Raw genomic sequence first — 21304 nt, 5'->3', positions numbered from 1 at the left:
AGGGCCAGCTAACACCTCTCAACAAAGGATTCCCCCTGGCAGGAAGCAGCCAGGCTTTGAAGCTGCAAGGGCATTCAATGCCAGAGTGAAGAGGGGGACCAGAAACACAGATTTCCACCATGTCTCCTGGGTCATCGGGTGGGGGCCCCTCCCCCAGCAGCAATACTACATCTGCCTGCCACCTCAGGAGGAGAAGGAGGAAATCCTGCTGCTTCCCCCCCTCCACCCTCAAGTCAGCTAAGAAGAGGAAGGGGACTGAGGAAGAAACTTTAAAAACACCAGTTTCCTGGCTGTTGCTTACTACATCTGCCTGCCACCTCAGGAGGAGAAGGAGGAAATCCTGCTGCTACTCTCCCCCTCCCAAGCCAGCTAAGAGGAGGAAGGGGGCTAGGGAAGAGACTTTAAAAACACCTGTCTCCTGCCTGCTGCTTACTACATCTGCCTGCCACCTCAGGAGGAGAAGGAGGAAATCCTGTCCTGCTGCTACTCTCCCCCTCCCAAGCCAGCTAAAAGGAGAAAGGCGACTGAGGAAGAGACTTTAAAAACACCTGTCTCCTGCTGTTATTACTACATCTGCCTGCCACCTCAGGAGGAGAAGGAGGAAATCCTGCTGCTACTCTCCCCCTCCCAAGCCAGCTAAGAGGAGGAAGGGGGCTAGGGAAGAGACTTTAAAAACACCTGTCTCCTGCCTGCTGCTTACTACATCTGCCTGCCACCTCAGGAGGAGAAGGAGGAAATCCTGTCCTGCTGCTACTCTCCCCCTCCCAAGCCAGCTAAAAGGAGAAAGGCGACTGAGGAAGAGACTTTAAAAACACCTGTCTCCTGCTGTTATTACTACATCTGCCTGCCACCTCAGGAGGAGAAGGAGGAAATCCTGCTGCTACTCTCCCCCTCCCAAGCCAGCTAAGAGGAGGAAGGGGGCTAGGGAAGAGACTTTAAAAACACCTGTCTCCTGCCTGCTGCTTACTACATCTGCCTGCCACCTCAGGAGGAGAAGGAGGAAATCCTGTCCTGCTGCTACTCTCCCCCTCCCAAGCCAGCTAAAAGGAGAAAGGCGACTGAGGAAGAGACTTTAAAAACACCTGTCTCCTGCTGTTATTACTACATCTGCCTGCCACCTCAGGAGGAGAAGGAGGAAATCCTGCTGCTACTCTCCCCCTCCCAAGCCAGCTAAGAGGAGGAAGGGGGCTAGGGAAGAGACTTTAAAAACACCTGTCTCCTGGCTGTTGCTTATTATCTCTGTTGTGGTTTTATAGTGTATTTAATGTTTTTATGTGCATTTTGATATTATGTATATTACTTGTTTCCTGTAAACTGCCTTGAGTCACCGAAAGGCTGAGAAAGGCAGTATACAAATGAAGTAAATAAATAAAATACATAAATAAATGCTAATCAAAGTGTCAATTGGAACATTCCCATTTGCCTCCAACAGACAAGCGTTCTTTTCCCCCATCCTGGACACTCAACAGATATATATACCCCACTTGCCTAGTTCCCAACAGACCTCACAACCTCCCAAGTCCCCAAAGTTCCAGCAAATTATTATTTTTTGGAAGGGAAGTAAAGGATTGCGTGCTGACATACCCGAAAGAGTTTGTGCATCCTCAAAGTGGCTGAGCAGAAGATGAATCTTGTTAGGAGCAAGCGAAGGAATTCATCCCCAAAAAACTGGAGAAATGCCTGATCTGTAGAGAGGAAGAAGGTCGATTTTTGTAATATTTGGGAGGTTTTGTTGCTTGGAAATTCCTAGAAATGTTTCTTCTTTTGCAGATACAGGCCACGTATACATATCTGAATGCTTGGGCAGAAGTATTTAATCTTTTTTTTTTTTTAGTTTTTGTATTTGCTGTGTTTTTATATTCTATTGGGTTGTGTCATGTTATTGTTAGCTGCCTTTGGTCCCTATGGGGAGAAAGGCAAGATAATAATAATAATAATAATAATAATAACTGAAGAGAAACAACTGGAAAAGCTGACACGATACTAGGATGTAAAGATAGAACTATAAAGACTCCAGCACAAGCCAGTCAAGGTGGTCCCAGTGGTGATCGGCATACTGGGTGCAGTGCCTAAAGACCTTGGCCTGTACTTAATCACAATCGGCATTGACAAGATTACCATCTGCCTGCTGTAGAAGGCCACCTTACTGGGATCTGCACGCATTATTTGCAGATACATCACACAGTCCTAGACACTTGGGAAATGTCCGATGTGCGATACATTACAACAGCCAGCAGAGTAATCTTGTCTGTTGTGGACTCATCTTATTGTGTTTCAAATAACAACAACAACAACAACAATGCACAGATGTCACTGTCTCAGCCATCCAACAACAACAACAACAATACACAGCTCTCACTGTCTCGCCCCATCCAACAACAACAACAATGCACAGATGTCACTGTCTCAGCCATCCAACAACAACAACAGCGCACAGATGTCACTGTCTCAGGAATCCATCCAGACAGTTTGGGAGTATTTTGGAAGTCCAGAGAAGGGATGCTCCACCTTATATCGTACTTTGATGACCAAATACATTTCCTTTTTGTCCATTTTGGTTTGTTTGAGCAAGCCCTCGATTGGGTAACCCGCTCCCCTCTTGCTCCACCTGGGATTTAAAATGGCACAAGAATCCCTGAAGCAAAAGTTGCGAGATATTGCCCCAGGAGAGCTCAGAGCTTGCTCAAACTCATCATACTCCCCCAGATAGTTAAATTTACCTTATAGAAAGGCTTTTAAGACATGTGAATATCTAAAAAAAGACTACAGTGATTAAATATCACAGACTCTTTACAAATACGAGACTAAACATATTTCCCTCGGAGCTGTCCAAAATCCCCTTCTCCCAAAGACTACGCCCCTGTGAAGGAAATGAAGTAGATACAATAGAATACATTCTATTGCAGCGTAGCCAGCTTTTATATCTAAAATCACGTACACGTTTCTTGCATAATGAACTTCTCCTGAGATGGGAGAATTATAAATGCCTTTTCTTTTGTACTGATGGGTCTATGGACCGTAATAAATTGTTGTGTTGTTGTTTTGGTTCGTTTGAGCAAAGCATACCTATGGAACGGGAATGAGTGAGCAACTGCGCAATGTCCCGGTTGATTTTGCGAACGTAATCGTGACATTTGTCCCAAAGTCCTTTGCGCATGCTTGATAATCCGGAGACAAACAGGAATGCCATTAGAGGGTTGTTGAGGAAGAAGGTGAAGAGGCTGCCTCGCTGCGACTGATCTGGAAACCAAGGCGACACAAAAGTACTTAGCGTATGAGACAGAAAATATGAAGAAAGAGAAACAGTCGCCTCTTTTTAATCTGGCTGTTCAAACCATTTTAATTTTAATGCTCTCCAAATACAGTGGGCAAGTGAATCCTTCCAAACTTTGCTGAATTGTAACTCCCAACAATCTCCACTACGAATACGACTGATGGGACTTGCAATTCAACACCTCTATTGGGCCAGTGGACCTGCTGTGTTGTATCACATTATTCTTGATAATACTTAGCCATCTTGCTCATTTAATCTTTCCGAAAAGTGCTCCAGTAGGCTTGAGGAAGGGTGGAAGGAAGAAGAGAGAAAGGGAAATCTTGAGGGAGGGGAAAAGAAAAAAAAAGAAGGGAAGGAAGGTAAGACAGAGGAGGAGAGAAAGGAAAGAAGAAGGAAGACATGGAGAAAGAGGGAGGAAAGAAAAAGGAGAGAAGGAAGAGAGGGAATGGGAGGACTTGAGGGAGGGAAAGAAAAAAGGAGGGAAGAAGGTAAGAGAGAGGCAAAGGAGAGAAAGGAAAGAAGAAGGAATGCATGGAGAGAGAGAGGGGGAAGGAAGAGAGGGAATGGGAAGGCTTGAAGGGAGGGGAAAGAAAAAAAGAGGGAAGGAAGGCAAGAGAGAGGCAAAGGAGAGAATGGAAAGGAGAAGAAAGACATGGAGGGAGGGGTAAGAAAGAAAAAGGAGGGAAGGAAGGCCAGAAAGAAGGAGAAAAAGAAAGAAAGGGAGGGCTTGAGGGAGGGGAAAGAAAAAAGGAGGGAAGGTAAGAGAGAGGAAAAAGAGAGAAAGAAAAGAAGAAGGAATGGAGGGAAGGGTAAGAAAGAAAAAGGAGGGAAGGGAAGCAAGAAAGAAGGAGGAAAAGATGGGAAGAGAGGTTATGGGAGGGCTTGAGAATGGAGAAAGAAAAAAGGAAGGAAGGAAGGAAGGAAGGAGAGATGAAAAGGAGAAAAAGGAAAGGAGAAGAAAGGCATGGAGGGAGGGGTAAGAAAGAAAAAGGAGGGAAGGAAGGCAAGGAGGAAGGAGGAAAAGAAGAGAGGGGAAGATGACTTGAGGGAGGGGGAAAAAGGAGGGAAGGTAAGAGAAAAAGAAAAGGAGAAAGAAGGCATGGAGGAGGGGTAAGAAAGAAAAAAGAGGGAAGGAAAGCAAGAAAAAAGGAGGAAAAGAAGGAAATGGAGGGCTTGAGGCAAGGGAAAGAAAAAAGGAGGGAAGGAAGGTAAGAGAGAGGAAAAAGTGAGAAAGAAAAGGAGAAAAAAGGCCTGGAGAGAGGGGTAAGAAAGAAAAAGGAAGAAAAGCAAGAAAGAAGGAGGAAAAGAGGAGAAGGAAAAGGAGGGCTTGAGGAAGGGGGGAAGAAGAAAGGACAGAAGGAAGGTAAGAGAGGAAAAGGAGAAAAAGGAAAGGAGAAGGGATGGAGAGAGGGGTAAGAAAGAAAAAGGAGGGGAGGAAGGAAAGAAAGAAGAGAAAGGAAAAGGGGGAAGGTAGAGTATGAAGGGAGTGAAGGAAAGAAAAAGGTGGACAGCGGGCAGAGAAAACGGCTCCTACCTTGCAACGCTTTTGGGTAGGTGGTGGGAGACAGGAGGCACACCAGTGGTTGTCCAAATAGGTTTGTGAAGTTCTGGAAGAGAACAACAGAAAGAGAAAATGAAGAGAGATAGAAAGAGTAGACTTCAGTGTGTCTAGCCTTCTAGAGAACATGGAATTAGATAGTCAGAGGCAACTCCCTACTTGTAATGAGGCCCTTCCTCTTGTGATAAACGGTGTAAGTGCATTATAATTGCAATTAAGTAAGTAAGTAAAACTTGATTTCGATCCCGCCCTGGGGGACTTGGGATGGTTCACAACATAAAAGGCAAACATTCGATGCTGTGCAATACAATAACAGACTAAAACAATTCAAAATAAACATCACAGAGCATTCAACAATAAAGCAAATCACATGAAAACAATAATAATAGATTACATGATGTTAATAAATCAAAATTGAAAGCCGTGTCTGAATTCCATTCCTTATTTCACAGTGTTGGATCTTTAAACATTGATGTCTGCATTTGCCTCAGTACATAGGAAAGTTTTTATTTGCAGCTCCCGCTGTCAGCCCTAGCTTCTGCCAACCTAGCAGTTCGAAAACATGCAAATGTGAGTAGATCAATAGATACCACTTCGGCGGGACAGTAACAGCACGCCATGCAGTCATGCTGACCACATGACCTTGGGGGTGTCTATGGACAACGCCGGCTCTTCAGCTTAGAAATGAAGGGAGAGTGTGCGAGGCTGGAGTGAGTCCCTTCAAGGCATTGGGTTCTGTGTGGGAAGTTTGGCCCAATTCTATCATTGGTGAGGTTCAGAATGCTCTTTGATTGTAGGTGAACTATAAATTCCAAATGTCAAGGTCTATATTCTCCAAACTCCACCAGTGTTCACATGTGGGCATATGGAGTATTCATGCCAATTTTGGTCCAGATCCATCATTGTTTAGTCTACAGAGCTCTCTGGAGGTGGGTGAACTACAACTCCCAAACTCAAGATCAATGCTCACCACACCCTTCCACTATTTTCTGTTGGTCGTGGAAGTTCTATGTGCCAACATTGGTTCAATTCCATTATTGGTGGTGTTCAGAATGCTCTTTGATTGTAGGTGAACTATAAATCCCAGAAACTACTACTCCCAAATGTCAAGGTCTGTCTTCCCCAAACTCCACATTTGGGCGTATGGAGTATTCATGCCAATTTTGGTCCAGATCTATCATTGTTTGAGTACACAGTGCTCTCCGGATGTAGGTGAACTACAACTCCCAAACTGAAGATCAATGCCCAGTACACCCTTCCACTATTTTCTGTTGGTTATGGAAGTTCTATGTGCCAACATTGGTTCAATTCCATTATTGGTGGTGTTCAGAATGCTCTTTGATTGTAGGTGAACTATAAATCCCAGCATCTACAACTCCCAAATGATAAAATCAATCCCCCCTAACCCCACCAGTATCCAAATTTGGGCGTATTGGGTATTTGTGCCAAATTTGGTCCAGTGAATGGAAATATATCCTGAATAGCAGATATTTACATTACGAGTCATAACAGGAGCAAAACTGGAGTTATGAAGTAGCAATGAAAATAATGTTATGGTTGGGGGTCTCCACAACTGTATTATTAATAATAATAATAATAATAATAACTTTATTTATACCCCGCCACCATCTCCCCAAGGGCTTACATGAGACCAAGCCCAACAACACACCAATAAAACAACAAACAATAAGCAAAATAAACAATACAACAACAATAAAACAACAATAAGCAAAATAAACAATACAAAACGGCATTAGGAAGGTTGAGAAACACTGATCTACCACATGCCACAAATTGTCACCCCACTTATTAGCCTAGTGGAAGTGAGATCTCCAAAGCGGACAGACATCTGGGGGACGAAAAGGGAGAGCGGAGGTGCAAAACCACGTTGTCGCTTTGCTCTGGTTTGGATCCAGAAGGCTGGGTGCAAGATCGCCGTTCCCGTCCAAATGTGCCAATCCCAGGATTCATTAAGCTAATTCCAACTAAGCTTGTTAAACATATTAAAGACCAGCTGGGTTTAATCAGAGGAATATTCACTCCCAGCACCTCTCCCGCCCCTTCCGGGCCGGAGAGCCGATCGAGCACAAAGCTGTGCGCTATGACACCACCGCTCGGGCGGATTTATGAGGTCCAAGCTCTCAGATAAATGGTTTAAAAATATCCAGCGTTCTCTGCGGAAGGAGAACCAAAAGAGCTTGCCAAAAGAGCTAGAATTAGCAACAACAGAGCACTAATGGAGAATGGGTTGCTGTGAGTTTTCCGGGCCATGTCTGGCCATGTTCCAGAAGCATGCTCTCATGACGTTCCACCCACATCTATGGCAGGCATCCTCAGAGGTTGTGAGGTCTGTTGGAAACTGACAACCTCAGACCTCACAACCTCTGAGGATGCCTGCCACAGATGCAGGCGAAACGTCAGGAGAGAGTGCTTCTGGAACATGGCCAGGGAGCCTGGAAAACTCACAACTCTTGTAATCATAGAATCATAGAATCAAAGAGTTGGAAGAGACCTCATGGGCCATCCAGTCCAACCCCCTGCCAAGAAGCAGGAATATTGCATTCAAATCACCCCTGACAGATGGCCATCCAGCCTCTGTTTAAAAGCTTCCAAAGAAGGAGCCTCCACCACACTCCGGGGCAGAGAGTTCCACTGCTGAACGGCTCTCACAGTCAGGAAGTTCTTCCTAATGTTCAGATGGAATCTCCTCTCTTGTAGTTTGAAGCCATTGTTCCGCGTCCTAGTCTCCAAGGAAGCAGAAAACAAGCTTGCTCCCTCCTCCCTGTGGCTTCCTCTCACATATTTGTACATGGCTATCATATCTCCTCTCAGCCTTCTCTTCTTCAGGCTAAACATGCCCAGTTCCCTAAGCCGCTCCTCATAGGGCTTGTTCTCCAGACCCTTGATCATTTTAGTCGCCCTCCTCTGGACACATTCCAGCTTGTCAATATCTCTCTTGAATTGTGGTGCCCAGAATTGGACACAATATTCCAGATGTGGTCTAACCAAAGCAGAATAGAGGGGTAGCATTACTTCCTTAGATCTAGACACTATGCTCCTATTGATGCAGGCCAAAATCCCATTGGCTTTTTTTGCCGCCACATCACATTGTTGGCTCATGTTTAACTTGTTGTCCACGAGGACTCCAAGATCTTTTTCACACGTACTGCTCTCGAGCCAGGCGTCCCCCATTCTGTATCTTTGCATTTCATTTTTTCTGCCAAAGTGGAGTATCTTGCATTTGTCACTGTTGAACTTCATTTTGTTAGTTTTGGCCCATCTCTCTAATCTGTCAAGATCGTTTTGAATTCTGCTCCTGTCCTCTGGACTATTGGCTATCCCTCCCAATTTGGTGTCGTCTGCAAACTTGATGATCATGCCTTCTAGCCCTTCATCTAAGTCATTAATAAAGATGTTGAACAGGACCGGGCCCAGGACGGAACCCTGCGGCACTCCGCTCGTCACTTCTTTCCAAGATGAAGAGGAAGCATTAGTGAGCACTCTCTGTGTTCGTCCACTTAACCAATTACAGATCCACCTCACCGTAGTTTTGCCTAGCCCACATTGGACTAGTTTGTTTGCCAGAAGGTCATGGGGGACCTTGTCGAAGGCCTTACTGAAATCCAGGTACGCCACATCCACGGCGTTCCCCGCATCTACCCAGCTTGTAGCTCTATCGAAGAAAGAGATCAGATTAGTCTGGCATGACTTGTTTTTGATAAATCCATGTTGACTATTAGCGATGACTGCATTTGTTTCTAAGTGTTTGCAGACCGCTTCCTTAACAATCTTTTCCAGAATCTTGCCCGGTATCGACGTGAGGCTGACCGGACGGTAGTTGTTTGGGTCGTCCTTTTTTCCCTTCTTGAAGATTGGGACCACATTGGCCCTCCTCCAATCTGCTGGAACTTCTCCCGTTCTCCAAGAACTCTCAAAGATGGTTGCCAATGGTTCCGAAATGACTTCCGCTAGTTCCTTCAGTACTCTTGGGTGTAGTTGATCTGGCCCTGGGGACTTGAACTCATTAAGAGCGGCCAGGTATTCCTGGACGACTTCTTTCCCAATTTGGGGTTGGATGTCCTCCAATCCCTCATCCACTCCATCTTGCTGAGGTTGAAGACTCTCTTTTTGTGAGAAGACCGAGGCAAAGAAGGCATTAAGTAGTTCTGCCTTTTCCCTGTCCCCTGTCAGCATTGCCCCATCTTCTCCTCGAAGAGGTCCTATCGCCTCCTTGTTTTTCCTTTTTCTACTGACATAAGAATAGAAGCCCTTTTTATTGTTTTTAATGTCCCTGGCAAGTCTGAGCTCGTTTTTTGCTTTAGCTTTGCGGACCTTTTCCCTACAGGTGTTGGCTATTTGTTTGAATTCTTCTTTGGTGATTTCTCCCTTTTTCCACTTCTTGTGCATGTCTCTTTTGTGTCTTAGCACAGTTAGAAGTTCTTTGGACATCCATTCTGGCTTCTTTGCACTTGTCCTATTTTTTCTTTTTGTTGGCACGGTTTGCAATTGCGTCTTGAGTATTTCACTCTTGAGAAATTCCCATCCATCCGTAGCTCCCTTGTCTTTTAGTATCTGTGTCCACTGAATGCTGCTCAGTGTTTCCTTCATTTTTTGGAAGTCAGCTCTCCTAAAGTCCAAAATGCGGGTTTGACTTGTCTTAGTTTCGGCCTTCCTTTGTACCTCAAATTGCAGGAGCACATGGTCACTTGCCCCTAAGGATCCTACCACTTCGACCGCATCGATCAGGTCCTCCGCATTTGTTAGGATGAGATCAAGAGTAGCCAATCCCCTTGTTGCCTCTTCTACCTTTTGGACCATGAAATTGTCTGCAAGGCAAGCGAGGAATTTGTTGGACCTTGTACTCTTGGCCGAGTTTGTTTTCCAGCAAATATCGGGATAGTTGAAATCGCCCATGACTACTACATCTCTTTTCTGTGCCTGTTTGGTCAACTGTTGGCAGAAGACTTCATCAAGATCTTCCTCCTGGCTTGGGGGTCTGTAGTAGATGCCTACAACGACATCTTTTTGAGTCCCAGTTCCCTTGATTCTTATCCAGATGATTTCAAGCTGGTTTCCCAGATTGCTGTCTTGAATTTCTTCTGCCGCATAAGAGTTTTTGACATATAAGGCTACTCCGCCTCCTCTCCCCTTTGTTCGGTTTCTGTGAAAGAGGTTATACCCCTCGATATCTACATTCCAGTGATAGGAGTCATCCCACCAGGTTTCAGTGATGGCTATGATATCATATTTGTGGTGTAGTGCTAGAAGTTGGAGTTCGTCTTGTTTATTTCCCATGCTCTGTGCATTAGTGTAAAGACATGTGAGCCCCTGGGATCTTCCCTTGAGCTGTTTAATTGGGATTATTGTGCTTTTGGTACTTGGTCCTTGTTGTGTTTGTGCAGCCCTCCGTTTAGCCTTCTGGCGATTCCCAGACATTATGGGTAAAGTAGTGTTCGCAAGGCTGTTGTCCCCCTCCCCCGGTGGACCTAGTTTAAAGTGCGTCTAATGAGGTTTGCGAGTCTGTGAGCAAAAAGGTGTTTTCCTACTTGTGTGAGATGCACCCCATCCCTTGCCAGTAGGCCATCCTCCTGGAATAGCAGGCCATGGTCGAGGAAGCCAAAGCATTCCTCCTGACACCATTTTCTAAGCCAGTCATTGACCTGTACTATTTTTCTGGCTCTTGTGGGTCCGTGTCTTACAACAGGGAGGAGGGATGAAAAGACCACCTGTACATTACATTCTTTTAGCATTGCTCCTAGAGCTCGAAAATCATTTGTGATCTTTTGAAACGTATGCCTTGCAGTATCATTGGTTCCTACATGAATCAACATGAGGGGAGGACGGTGATAGGGCTTGAGGAGCCTGGTGAGCCTCTGAGTGATATGGTGTATTTTTGCCCCCGGTAGGCAGCATATTTCTCGAGCCATCCCATCCGGTCTGGAAATGACAGCTTCCGTTCCTCTAAGGAGGGAGTCGCCTACTACCAAGACCTGTTTACTTTCAGGAATGACAGGGCCCCTTTTGTGCAATGTAGTGTGTAGGTCTCCAGAAAAGTGATCCTGTTGGTGTGAATTGTGTAGGTGAAAAGTGTTGGAGGCAAGCATGAATGTTGCACATGGCCACATTCATTAGCATTCAATAGCCTAGCAGCTTCGAAGCCTGGCTGCTTCCTGCCTGGGAGACTATTACCTGAGTCCCCTGTGGGGTGAGAAGGGCAGAATATAAATACTGTCAATAAATAAATACATAAACCACTGCTCTAGAATGAATGTTTCCCCAAAACGCAGGCCTTACCTTGTAGGCGACGCTATTGGAGGAGTCCACAATGATAAAGAGAGGCTTCCTTGTGTACGGATAGAGATCTCCCGGGTGCAGGCTGAAATAGAAACAGAGGACGAGAGGGAGCATTCAAAGTGGGCCACAAAGTGGGAAAGAGATATAGTTATGCGGTGGGTTAAACCGCTGAGCTGCTGAACTTGCTGATCGAAAGGTCGCAGGTTCGAAGCCAAGGAACAGCATGAGCTCCCGCTGTTAGCCCCAGCTCCTGCCAACCTAGCAGTTCGAAAACATGAAAATGTGAGTAGATCAATAGGTACTGCTCCAGCAGGAAGGTAAGGGCGCTCCATGCAGTCATGCCGGCCACATGACTTTGGAGGTGTCTATGGACAACGCCGGCTCTTTGGCTTAGGAATGAAATTCCAAACAGGAAACAATCAGGACCAGCTTTGGTCACCTTCGTGGATGACCTCCGTAGGGAGCTGGACAGGGGGAGTGTGACCCTGTTGGTTCTCCTGGACATCTCAGCGGCTTTCGATACCATCGATCATGGTATCCTTCCGGGACAACTCTCCAGGATGGGCCTTGGAGGCACAGTTCTGTCGTTCCCAGATGGTGAAGCTGGGAGACGCCTGCTCGGACCCCTGGCCTTTGACCTGTGGGGTCCCACAAGGTTCCATTCTGTCTCCCATGCACTTTAACATCTACATGAAACCACTGGGAGAGGTGATCCGGAGTTTTGGAGTTGGGTGCCATCTCTATGCAGATGACACGCAACTCTACTACTCTTTTCCACCTAACTCCAAGGAAGCCCCTCAGGTGCTGGACGAGTGCCTGGCCGCTGTGGCTGGGAGGAACAGGCTGAGGATCAATCCCAACAAGACAGAGGTCCTCCTGATCGATTGTAAACCGGATCGGGGTATAGGGTGGCAACCTGTGTTGGACCGGGTTGCACTCCCCCTGAAGTCACAGGTCCGCAGTCTGTGTGTCCTCCTGGACTCATCACTTACGCTTGAGGCTCAGGCGTCGGCGGTGGCCGGGAGGGCCTTCGCACAATTAAGACTCATGCGCCAACTGCGACCATACCTCGTGAAGGCGGATCTGGCCAGGGTGGTCCATGTCTTAAGTCACCTCCAGATTGGACTACTGTAATGCACTCTACGTGGGGCTGCCCTTGAAGACGGCCCGGAAATTTCAATTGGTTCAACGGGCGGCGGCCAGGTTGTTAACTGGTGCTCCTTACAGGGAGCGGTCAACCCTTCTGTTTAAGGAGCTCCATTGGCTGCCGTTCTTTTTCCGGTCCCAATTCAAGGTTCAGGTTCTTACCTCCAAAGTCCTGAATGGTTTTGGACCCGTCTACCTGCGTGACTGCATCTCTGTGTATGAACCCACACGATCTCTCCGATCATCTGGAGAGGCCCTGCTCACACTCCCACCTGCATCACAAGCGTGATTGGTGGGGACGAGGGAGAGGGCCTTCTCGGTGGTGGCCCCTCGACTCTGGAACTCACTCTCCAAGGTCATCAGGCATGCCCAAACTCTGGCAATCTTTAGGAGGAGCCTGAAAATGTGGTTGTTCCAGTGTGCCTTCCCAGAATAAGGAAAACCCTTAGCAATATGTCCTTAAATATGTCTGCATGCCCTTTCCTCTCCAAAAACTCTATTCTAGTCATATCTCACCTGTTCATGCTCAACATTATTTTTAAAATTTTAATTATTACATTTGGCCCAGCCATAGGTTTTTAAATGTCATTGTGCTACTGTTAATGTTTATTGCTTATCTTCTGTTATTAGTTTTATTTTATTGTTTTGTATTACTGTTGTTATTTCTTTATTATTGATGTATTGTGGGCTCGACCTCATGTAAGCCGCACCGAGTCCCATGGGGAGATGGGGTATAAATATAAATAAAGTTTTATTATTATTATTATTTATTATTATTATTATTTATGTATTTTTATTTTGCAATTTACCCGTAGTGGCTTATACTCGAGTCAATCCATTTTCTCAGTTTTTTGTGGTAAAATTAGGTGCCTCGACTTATATTCGGGTCAGCTTATACTCGAGTATATACGGTATTTCTTTTTTTTACTTTTGGACCTAATGTTCTGACTCTGCAATCCTAAACGATCCTACAGATTATGTATGCCCATAAAGGCCATGTGATACTCACCAGTGCATCTCCTTGTAGGATTGGTTCCGCTTGTGGATGCCGTCCCCGTTGATGACGTCCCGGTTGCTGTTTGTCAAGACGCCTCCGAAGTCATAGGGGCCTGCAGGCGGCAAAAAACGGAGCCAGAATAAACGGCAGCTACACAGTGGGAACGGCAAAGGAAACAAACACAGAGCACAAGGGAGACAGGCCAGAATGGACAAGGTTACTTGTGTGTGTTTGACTCAGTCCAGCTCCTTTCACCTCTCTTGCTTATGTAGTTTTCTACCATTATGAAACCAGAACACGGGTCAAATTTATCGAATTCTGCTATGCTTTGGTGGAAATCTGGTTGGGACAAAATCTCCTGTTGAATTTTGAGAGCAGTACGTGTGAAAAAGATCTTGGAGTCCCCGTGGACAACAAGTTAAACATGAGCCGACAGTGAGATGCGGCAGCAAAAAAAGCCAATGGGATTTAGGCCTCTATAGTGTCCCCCTCTATTCTGCCTTGGTCAGATCACATCTGGAATATCGTGTCCAATTCTGGGCATCACAACTGGAGATATTGACTCTAAGTTGGAAGGTGTCCAGAAGAGGGCAACTCAAAGGATCAAGATTCTGGAGAACATGCCCTATGAGGAGCGGCTTAAAGAGCTGGGCATGTTTAGCCTGCAGAAGAGAAGGCTGAGAAGTGACTTGATGAGGGCCATGTATAAATATGTGAAGGGATGTCATAGGGAGGAGGGAGCAAGCTTGTTTTCTGCTGCCCTGGAGACTAGGACGCAATGGAACAATGGCTTCAAACTACAGGAAAGGAGATTCCATCTGAACATGAGGAAGAACTTCCTGACTGTGAGAGCCGTTCAGCAGTGGAACTCTCTGCTTTCAAGGCCTTCTTTGGAGGCCTTGAAACAGAGGCTGGATGGCCATCTGTCAGAGGTGATTTGAATGTGATTTTCCTGCTTCTTGACAGAATGGGTTTGGATTCGATGGCCCATTAGGTCTCTTTCAACTCAGTGATTCAATTTATTATTTACGAGCTGTACCCGCTATGCGTTGCTGTAGCCAACTTTCCCTCCCTCTTTCTTTCCTTCTTTCCCTTCTTCCTTTCCTCCCTCTTTCCTTCCTTCCCTTTTCTTCTTTCCTTCTCTACCTCTTTCCTTCCTTCCCCCCTTTTTCTTTTCCTCCCTCTTTCTCTCCTTTCTTCCTTCCCTCCCTTTTTCTCCTTCCTTCGCTCCCTCTTTCTTTTCTTTTTCTCCTTCCTTCCTCTTCTCTTTCCTTCCTTCCTCTTTTCTTTTCCTACTTCTTTCTCTCCTTTCTTTTCTCATTCCTTCTTTCTTGTCGTCCCTCTTTCTCTCCTTTCTCTCTTCCTTCTCTACCTCTTTTTTTCCTTCCCTTGCTCTTTGCTTCTTTCCTTCCTTCTCTCTTTCCTTCCTTCTCTCTTTCCCTCCCTTTTTCTCTCCTTCCTTCCCTCCCTCTTCCCTTTTATCTGTATTGTCACTTAGCTTTTCATCATTTAGCTTTTTTGGGTTTTTAAGTCCCTTCTGCTGTTTTTTGGAGGGTAGGTAACGGTGCGCCATGCAGTCATGCTGGCCACATGACCTAGGAGGTGTCTATGGACAACGCCGGCTCTTCAGCTTAGAAATGTAGATGAGCACCAACCCCCAGAATCGGACAACGACTAGACTTAATGCCAAGGGGAAACCTTTATGTAACTGGAATTGTGTTTATTTCATGCAGAAAAGACCGATATATAAACACTTAACACACACTGTGATCAAACAGGACATTCAAGGACTGACATTTATCCTTTCCCACAAAATCTTTCCAGAGTTGCTGTCAACGCAAGCAATACAAATGGGGAATGACATCGGTAATCTTCCCAAACAGATGACGTTTTTGTCGATCTAGTTGTTGACAATGGCCGTAGACTCATCTGGCTTACAAGGCATAGGTAGAAGGAGATTTTTTTTTGGGGGGGGGGGGGATTAAAAGATCTCATGGCGAATAATGAAAACATAAGCCAAGAGGGGAATACTTAGCACCAAAGCACACCAGAGGCAGGCCTACAACTGCTTTTATAAAAATAATAATCAAAATATCAGGTAAATAGTTGCTGTGAGTTTTCCAGGCTGTCTTGCCATGTTCCAGAAGCATTCTCTCCTGACGTTCCACCCACATCTATGGCAGGCATCCTCAGAAGTTGAGAGGTCTGTTGCAAACTAGGCAAGTGGGGTTTATATCTCTGTGGAATAATGTCCAGGGTGGGAGAAAGAACTCTTGTCTGTTGGAAGCAAGTGTGAATGTTGCCACTGGCCAGCTTGATTAGCATCGAACAGCCTTGCAGCTTCAAAGCCTGGCTGCTTCCTGCCTTGGTTGGGAGGTTTTAGCTGGCCCTGATTATTTCCTGTCTGGAATTCCCCTGTTTTCAGAGTGTTGCTCTTTGTTTACTGTCCTGATTGTAGTGTTTTTGAATACTGGGAACCAGATTTTGTTCATTTTCATCCCTTTCCTCCTTTTCTGTTGAGATTGTCCACATGCTTCTTGTGGATTTCAATAGCTTCTCTGTGTAGTCTGATTTTTAAAGTGATAACAGCATTTTTGTGATTTCGCAGGTTGGATTAGTCTGCAGTGCCTTTCGTGTTCCTTGATTTGTGTCTGGGCAATGTTGCTGTGTTTCGAGGTCCCGATGGAGACTACACAGAGAAGCGATTGAACTCCACAAGCATGTGGATAATCTCAACAGAAACGATGAAAATGAACAAAATCTGTCTAATAGTCTTTAAAAACTCTAAAATCAGGACAGTAAAAGAAAAACACTCAGAAAACAGGGGAATTCCAGACAGGAAACAATCAGGGCCAGCTAACACCTCCCAACAAGGAACCCCCGGTGGAGCAATGGGTTAAACCTTTGCGCTGGCAGGACTGAACACCGATATGTCGATACGAGGCATTACTTTTCATTCAACCCTCATGTGTGTGTCTGTGTGTATGTGTGTGTGTATATATATGAAAATATAAATATATACATATACATATTTTATATATAGGAATATATACATATATATATGTATATATTCCTATCTCAAATATGGAGCCCCCGGTAGCGCAGTAGGTTAATCCCCTGTGCCGACAAGACTGAAGACCGACAGGTCGCAGGTTCGAATTTGGGGATAGTGCAGATGAGCTCCCTCTATCAGCTGCAGCTCCCCATGCAGGGACATGAGAGAAGCCTCCCACAAGGATGGTAAAACATCAAAACATCTAGGCATCCCCTGGGCAATGTCCTTGCAGATGGCCAATTATCTCACACCAAAAGTGACTTGCAATTTCTCAAGTCACACACACAAAAAAAAAACCCCAACAAAGGATTCCCCCAGGCTGGAAGCAGCCAGGTTTTGAAGCTGCAAGGCCATTCAGAGCTAATCAAGCCAATTATTCCACAGGGACATTATTCCACAGGGGTATAAACCCCACTTGCCTAGTTTCCAACAGACCTCACAACCTTTGAGGATGCCTGCCATAGATGTGGGCGAAATGTCAGGAGAGAATGCTTCTGGAAATGGCCAGACAGTCCGGAAAACTCACGGTAACCCAGTGATTCCGGCCATGAAAGCCTTCGACAACACATCATGTAAATACATTGATGTTTCCCCCAATGTCTCTGGAAAGGTTTACGGATCGTGCGAGGGAGATGAAACAAGCATGCATTTTATAAAGGAATGCAAGTCTTCGGTGGATGGAGTGAATCGAATACAACATTGACTTGGGACACAATTTAGTTATGGGCGAACGTGGGATCACACACTTCAGCCAATTTCGATATGTATTTTTTTCTGGGAGAGGGAAGGAAACACAGCAGGACAAAAAAGTACGTAGGGAAGGAAGCAGAGGTGGCAGGAAGTCGCCGGAGTCATGACAAGGGCTTGAATTGTCATGATGGTAAACAAAAGAGGGAGCAGAAACGCCCTTTTCAAGCACAGCCACAAATTGAGATCGGCCAATCGAGCGCCCAACTGTGTTGAAAATGGGCCGGAACGCGAAAGCGTTCAGCGTTTCTGACACTAGAGGTACGGTTCAGATACTTACCGGGCTATTGATCCTTCTTTGTGTAGTGTCTTTTCCCCAATCTAGAGTGAAAAGCTTGAGAACAAATCTGCCCAGATGGACAAATTACTTTTTTTTTTCATTTTGGAAAAGGGGGGCCAGGTAATTGCTTTGGATCAGTGATTCTCAACCTTTTTGTGACTAGGGACCACTTAATCAGGGACCACTTTGAGTAGGGTCCACTTGAGCAGGGACCAGTTGACCAGGGACTACTTGGCAAGGGACCACTTTGACCAGGGACCCCTTTGAGCAGGGTCCACATGACCAAGGCCACTTTGACCAGGGACCACTTTGGGCAGGGTCCACTTGACCAGGGACCACTTTGACCAAGGGCCACTTGACCAGGGACCACTTTGAGTAGAGTCCTCTTGACCAGGGACCACTTTGACCAGGGACCACTTTGAGCAGGGTTCACATGACCAGGGACCACTTTGACCAAGGACCACTTGAGCAGGGACCACTTTGAGTAGGGCCCACTTTGGGCAGGGTCCACATGACCAGGGACCACTTTGAGCAGGGTTCACATGACCAGGGACCACTTTGACCAAAGACCACTTGACCAGGGACCATTTTAAGCAGGGTCCACTTGACCAGGGATCACTCTGACCAGGGTCCACATGACCAGGGTCCACTTTGACCAGGGACCACTTTGAGTAGGGTCCACTTGACCAGGGACAACTTGACCAGGGACCACTTTGACCAGGGACCACTTTGACCAGGGTCTACATGACCACGGACCACTTTGACCAGGGTCTACATGACCAGGGACCAATTTGACCAGGGTCTACATGACCAGGGACCACTTTGACCAGGGTCTACATGACCAGGGACCACTTTGACTAGGGTCTGCATGACCAGGGACCACTTTGACCAGGGACCACTTGACCAGGGACCACTTTGACCAGGGTCTACATGACCACGGACCACTTGACCAGGGACCTCTCTACAACATTAATAGCTTACGAATCAATTTTTGGTCAACTTTAGATTTGGTTTGGTTATTTGGGGTACTGATTCAGAAAATTGCTTTGGATAGACCACATCAGCCCTAGTTTCTGATACAGAACATATGCCATGCAGTAATCACCATCTGCTCGCCCACAGAAAACCATATTTAACACGTCTTGGCACTATAAGAGGGTTTCGTCGCTTTCGTTGCAACGGTGTAATCATTGTGAGGCTATGGACCATATTTTAGTTCTTGCGGACTACTGGTGTCCATGGACCACAAATTGGGAACCACTGCTTTATATAGTGAATTAGGTGTGCAGCCTGGAAATATCTCTCTTTTCGGATTGCCATATTCACTTGTGTATAAGTTGACCTCAAGTATATAAGGAGGAAAGAACCAACATTGGCCACCCCTCAATTCTGATGTCGGGAAGACTGGATACGGAATTTGGAGCCGAGTTCAGTTTTTGTTTTGGTAAGATTCGGTCCATTGTCGCCAATGGGGAAACTTCAGAGCAGGCATGGGCAAACTTTGGCCTTCCAGGTGTTTTGGACTTCAACTCCCCCAATTCCTAACAGCGGGCCTTTCCAGCAGAGGAGCCTTCACCACACAAAGAGGACTGCAATCTGAACCGGTTAAGCATCAGAACCGAGACAAATGCTTCTGATGACGTGGCCCAAAAGCGGACCGAGAAGCAAACTCGTAATCGAGGGAAGAGGGAAAGGAGCCGCGGAGTTTGGCTTCTCCCTTCGGAGTTTGGGGGCCTCCTGCTGGGTTTGCGGATCATAAAGAGAATTCAAGCCCCGTCATGGCAGGGAGCATTCCTTTATTTGTACCTTCACTATCCGAACGACCTGAGGGGAACACGCCGGTGGCGGACAGGTAGATCAAGAGGACACTGTTGGCCGGCAGCTCCTGAAACATCAGCAGGAAGGAAGAAGAAGAAGAAGGAAAAGGAGTCAATGGACGTCAGAAGGAAGAAGGAGGTAGATTGCTTGTCAAGGCATAACACAGGTACATTTAATCTACGGTCGAGTTTGACTTTTGCCCCCAGATTCTGGAACTCACTCCCCAAGGATATCAGGCAAGCCCCCACTTTGGCAGTCTTTAGGAGGAGCCTGAAAACGTGGCTGTTCCAGCGTGCCTTCCCTGAATAAAGGAAACAATGCCCTGTTCTGATTCATTCTCTGCAACTGTCCTCAGAAGAACTTTACTACTCGTTGAGTTGCTCTCCCTACATTATCTTTTAAAACCCTTCTGCTTAGATACATTTTACCTCTGTTCACGCCCAGTGTTTATTTTAAAAATTTAAAATTTATAACATCTGGCCTGGCCATAAGGTTTTTAATTCTGTGTGTCGTTGTTTATATGTAAGTTATATTAATTGTACTGTTTTATTTGCTTGCTGTTTTGTTTTTACTGATGTGTTGTTGAGCTTGGCCTCATGTAAGCCGCCCTGAGTCCCCTTGGGGAGATGGTGGCAGGGTATAAATAAAGTTTATTATTTATTTATTTACAACGTTTCTACCCCGCCCTTCTCAACCCCCGAGGGGGGACTCAGAGCTGCTAACGCTGGCAACAATTCGATGCCACAATATCACAATATAACAACAATATAAAACCATAAATACCCAAATAGAATTAAAAATAACAATAATTATACAATCACATAGTCACTTCCATTATCATAACAATAATCATATGGTCCAGTTCAATGTCCAAAGTGCCGTTGTGCCTGGTTCCAAAACCACGATTTCAGTTTTTTCCTAAAGGAAAGGAAGGAGGATGCCGATCTAATCTCGCTGGGTAGCGAATTCCACAAGCGGGGGGTCACCACCGAGAAGGCCCTGTCCCTCGTCCCTACCAGACATGTTTGCGAGGCCGGTGGAACCGAGAGCAGGGCCTCCCTGGTGGATCTTAAACTACAAGGTGGAACATAGAGGGAGATACATTTGGACAGAGCCATATAGGGCTTTATAGGCCAAGACCAGCACTTTGAATTGTACTCAGAAAGGTTATTGTTTCTGCTGCTATTATTATGATGCTTAGGTTTAAATCTTCTCCTTAGGAACCTTAAGGTCCTCTAGTGCAATTAAGTACAGCCGCAGCCCAAATCCCCTTTTACACAAACCTTAAATGACGCAGCCAGAAAAGTATAAAGTTGGCTGAAGGTGGGCTTGTAGAGCAAGTACTTGTGAGGGTTCTCTCTTCTTGCCGGCTTCTCAGTGGTCTCCTGTAGAAGAGAAAAATAACACATGTTCCTAAAGCAGCTCTTGCAGGGTTCACTACTCTTGTGCATTTTGTATCAAATCGCTATCCGTTTTGGTTTGTTTCGTTCATATGGCCCCGTTTTCATTTTTGAGCGCTGCTTCTGAAAACAGGGGCCTTTCCGAATTAGCTGTTTTGTTCTTTCGTCTGAATGAACAAAAAATTTCAGACTACTGAACTTAAAGCCAAGTCGCTGATATACAAATACAGCAAATAAATAAATAAATAAAGGCAGGGCTTAAGATCCCTCTGATTCTGAAGGGTTTCCCTCTGGATATGCAGAAGAGACCCCACCTTAAAAGTGGGGCTTAAGATCCCACTGATTCTGAGAGGTTTATTTATTTATTTATTTATTTTATTTATTTCTAGCATTTTTACCCCACCCTTCTCAACCCTTGGGGTGGACTAAGGGCGGCTTCCAATTGGCAATAATTCAATGCTGCATCATAAAATACAGAATAACAAATATAACAATTAAACATGAACATTAATAAATAAAGATTAAAACAGTATTGCCAGTCTGGTGGCTGTTTAGCTAGCCATCTACTAATGATTACTGGAAACCATTACCGATTAATGGTTTCCCTCTGGGTATGCAGAGGAGACCTATAACCTGGTGCCATCAGTTTTTTCTTGGGCTCTGATTGGCCCAAACGCCTCCTCCTCTGACACATGGAGAAGAACTCTCTGGTCCAAGTGAGGAACGCCACGTGGC

At 45.7% G+C, this 21304-nt stretch overlaps 1 protein-coding gene across 6 annotated transcripts in view; it reads right to left on the bottom strand.

The window, feature by feature from the left end:
• Positions 1-21304, bottom strand: part of SCAI (suppressor of cancer cell invasion) — a 78741-nt gene that overhangs the window by 9293 nt on the left and 48144 nt on the right. For all 6 annotated transcript variants that reach the window (XM_060757427.2, XM_060757426.2, XM_060757429.2 and 3 more), the window contains 7 exons: positions 20453-20554; positions 19158-19236; positions 13282-13381; positions 11127-11208; positions 4809-4881; positions 3067-3240; positions 1585-1685 (listed from right to left, as the gene is read on the bottom strand). In XM_060757427.2, coding sequence (XP_060613410.1) covers positions 1585-1685; positions 3067-3240; positions 4809-4881; positions 11127-11208; positions 13282-13381; positions 19158-19236; positions 20453-20554 — 711 coding nt within the window. The remainder of the gene's footprint in view (positions 1-1584; positions 1686-3066; positions 3241-4808; positions 4882-11126; positions 11209-13281; positions 13382-19157; positions 19237-20452; positions 20555-21304) is intronic.

The sequence above is a fragment of the Anolis sagrei genome, chromosome 11 (assembly GCF_037176765.1).
Source record: "Anolis sagrei isolate rAnoSag1 chromosome 11, rAnoSag1.mat, whole genome shotgun sequence".
Classification (NCBI taxonomy): domain Eukaryota; kingdom Metazoa; phylum Chordata; class Lepidosauria; order Squamata; family Dactyloidae; genus Anolis; species Anolis sagrei.
This window is presented reverse-complemented; position numbering and strand designations above follow the sequence as displayed.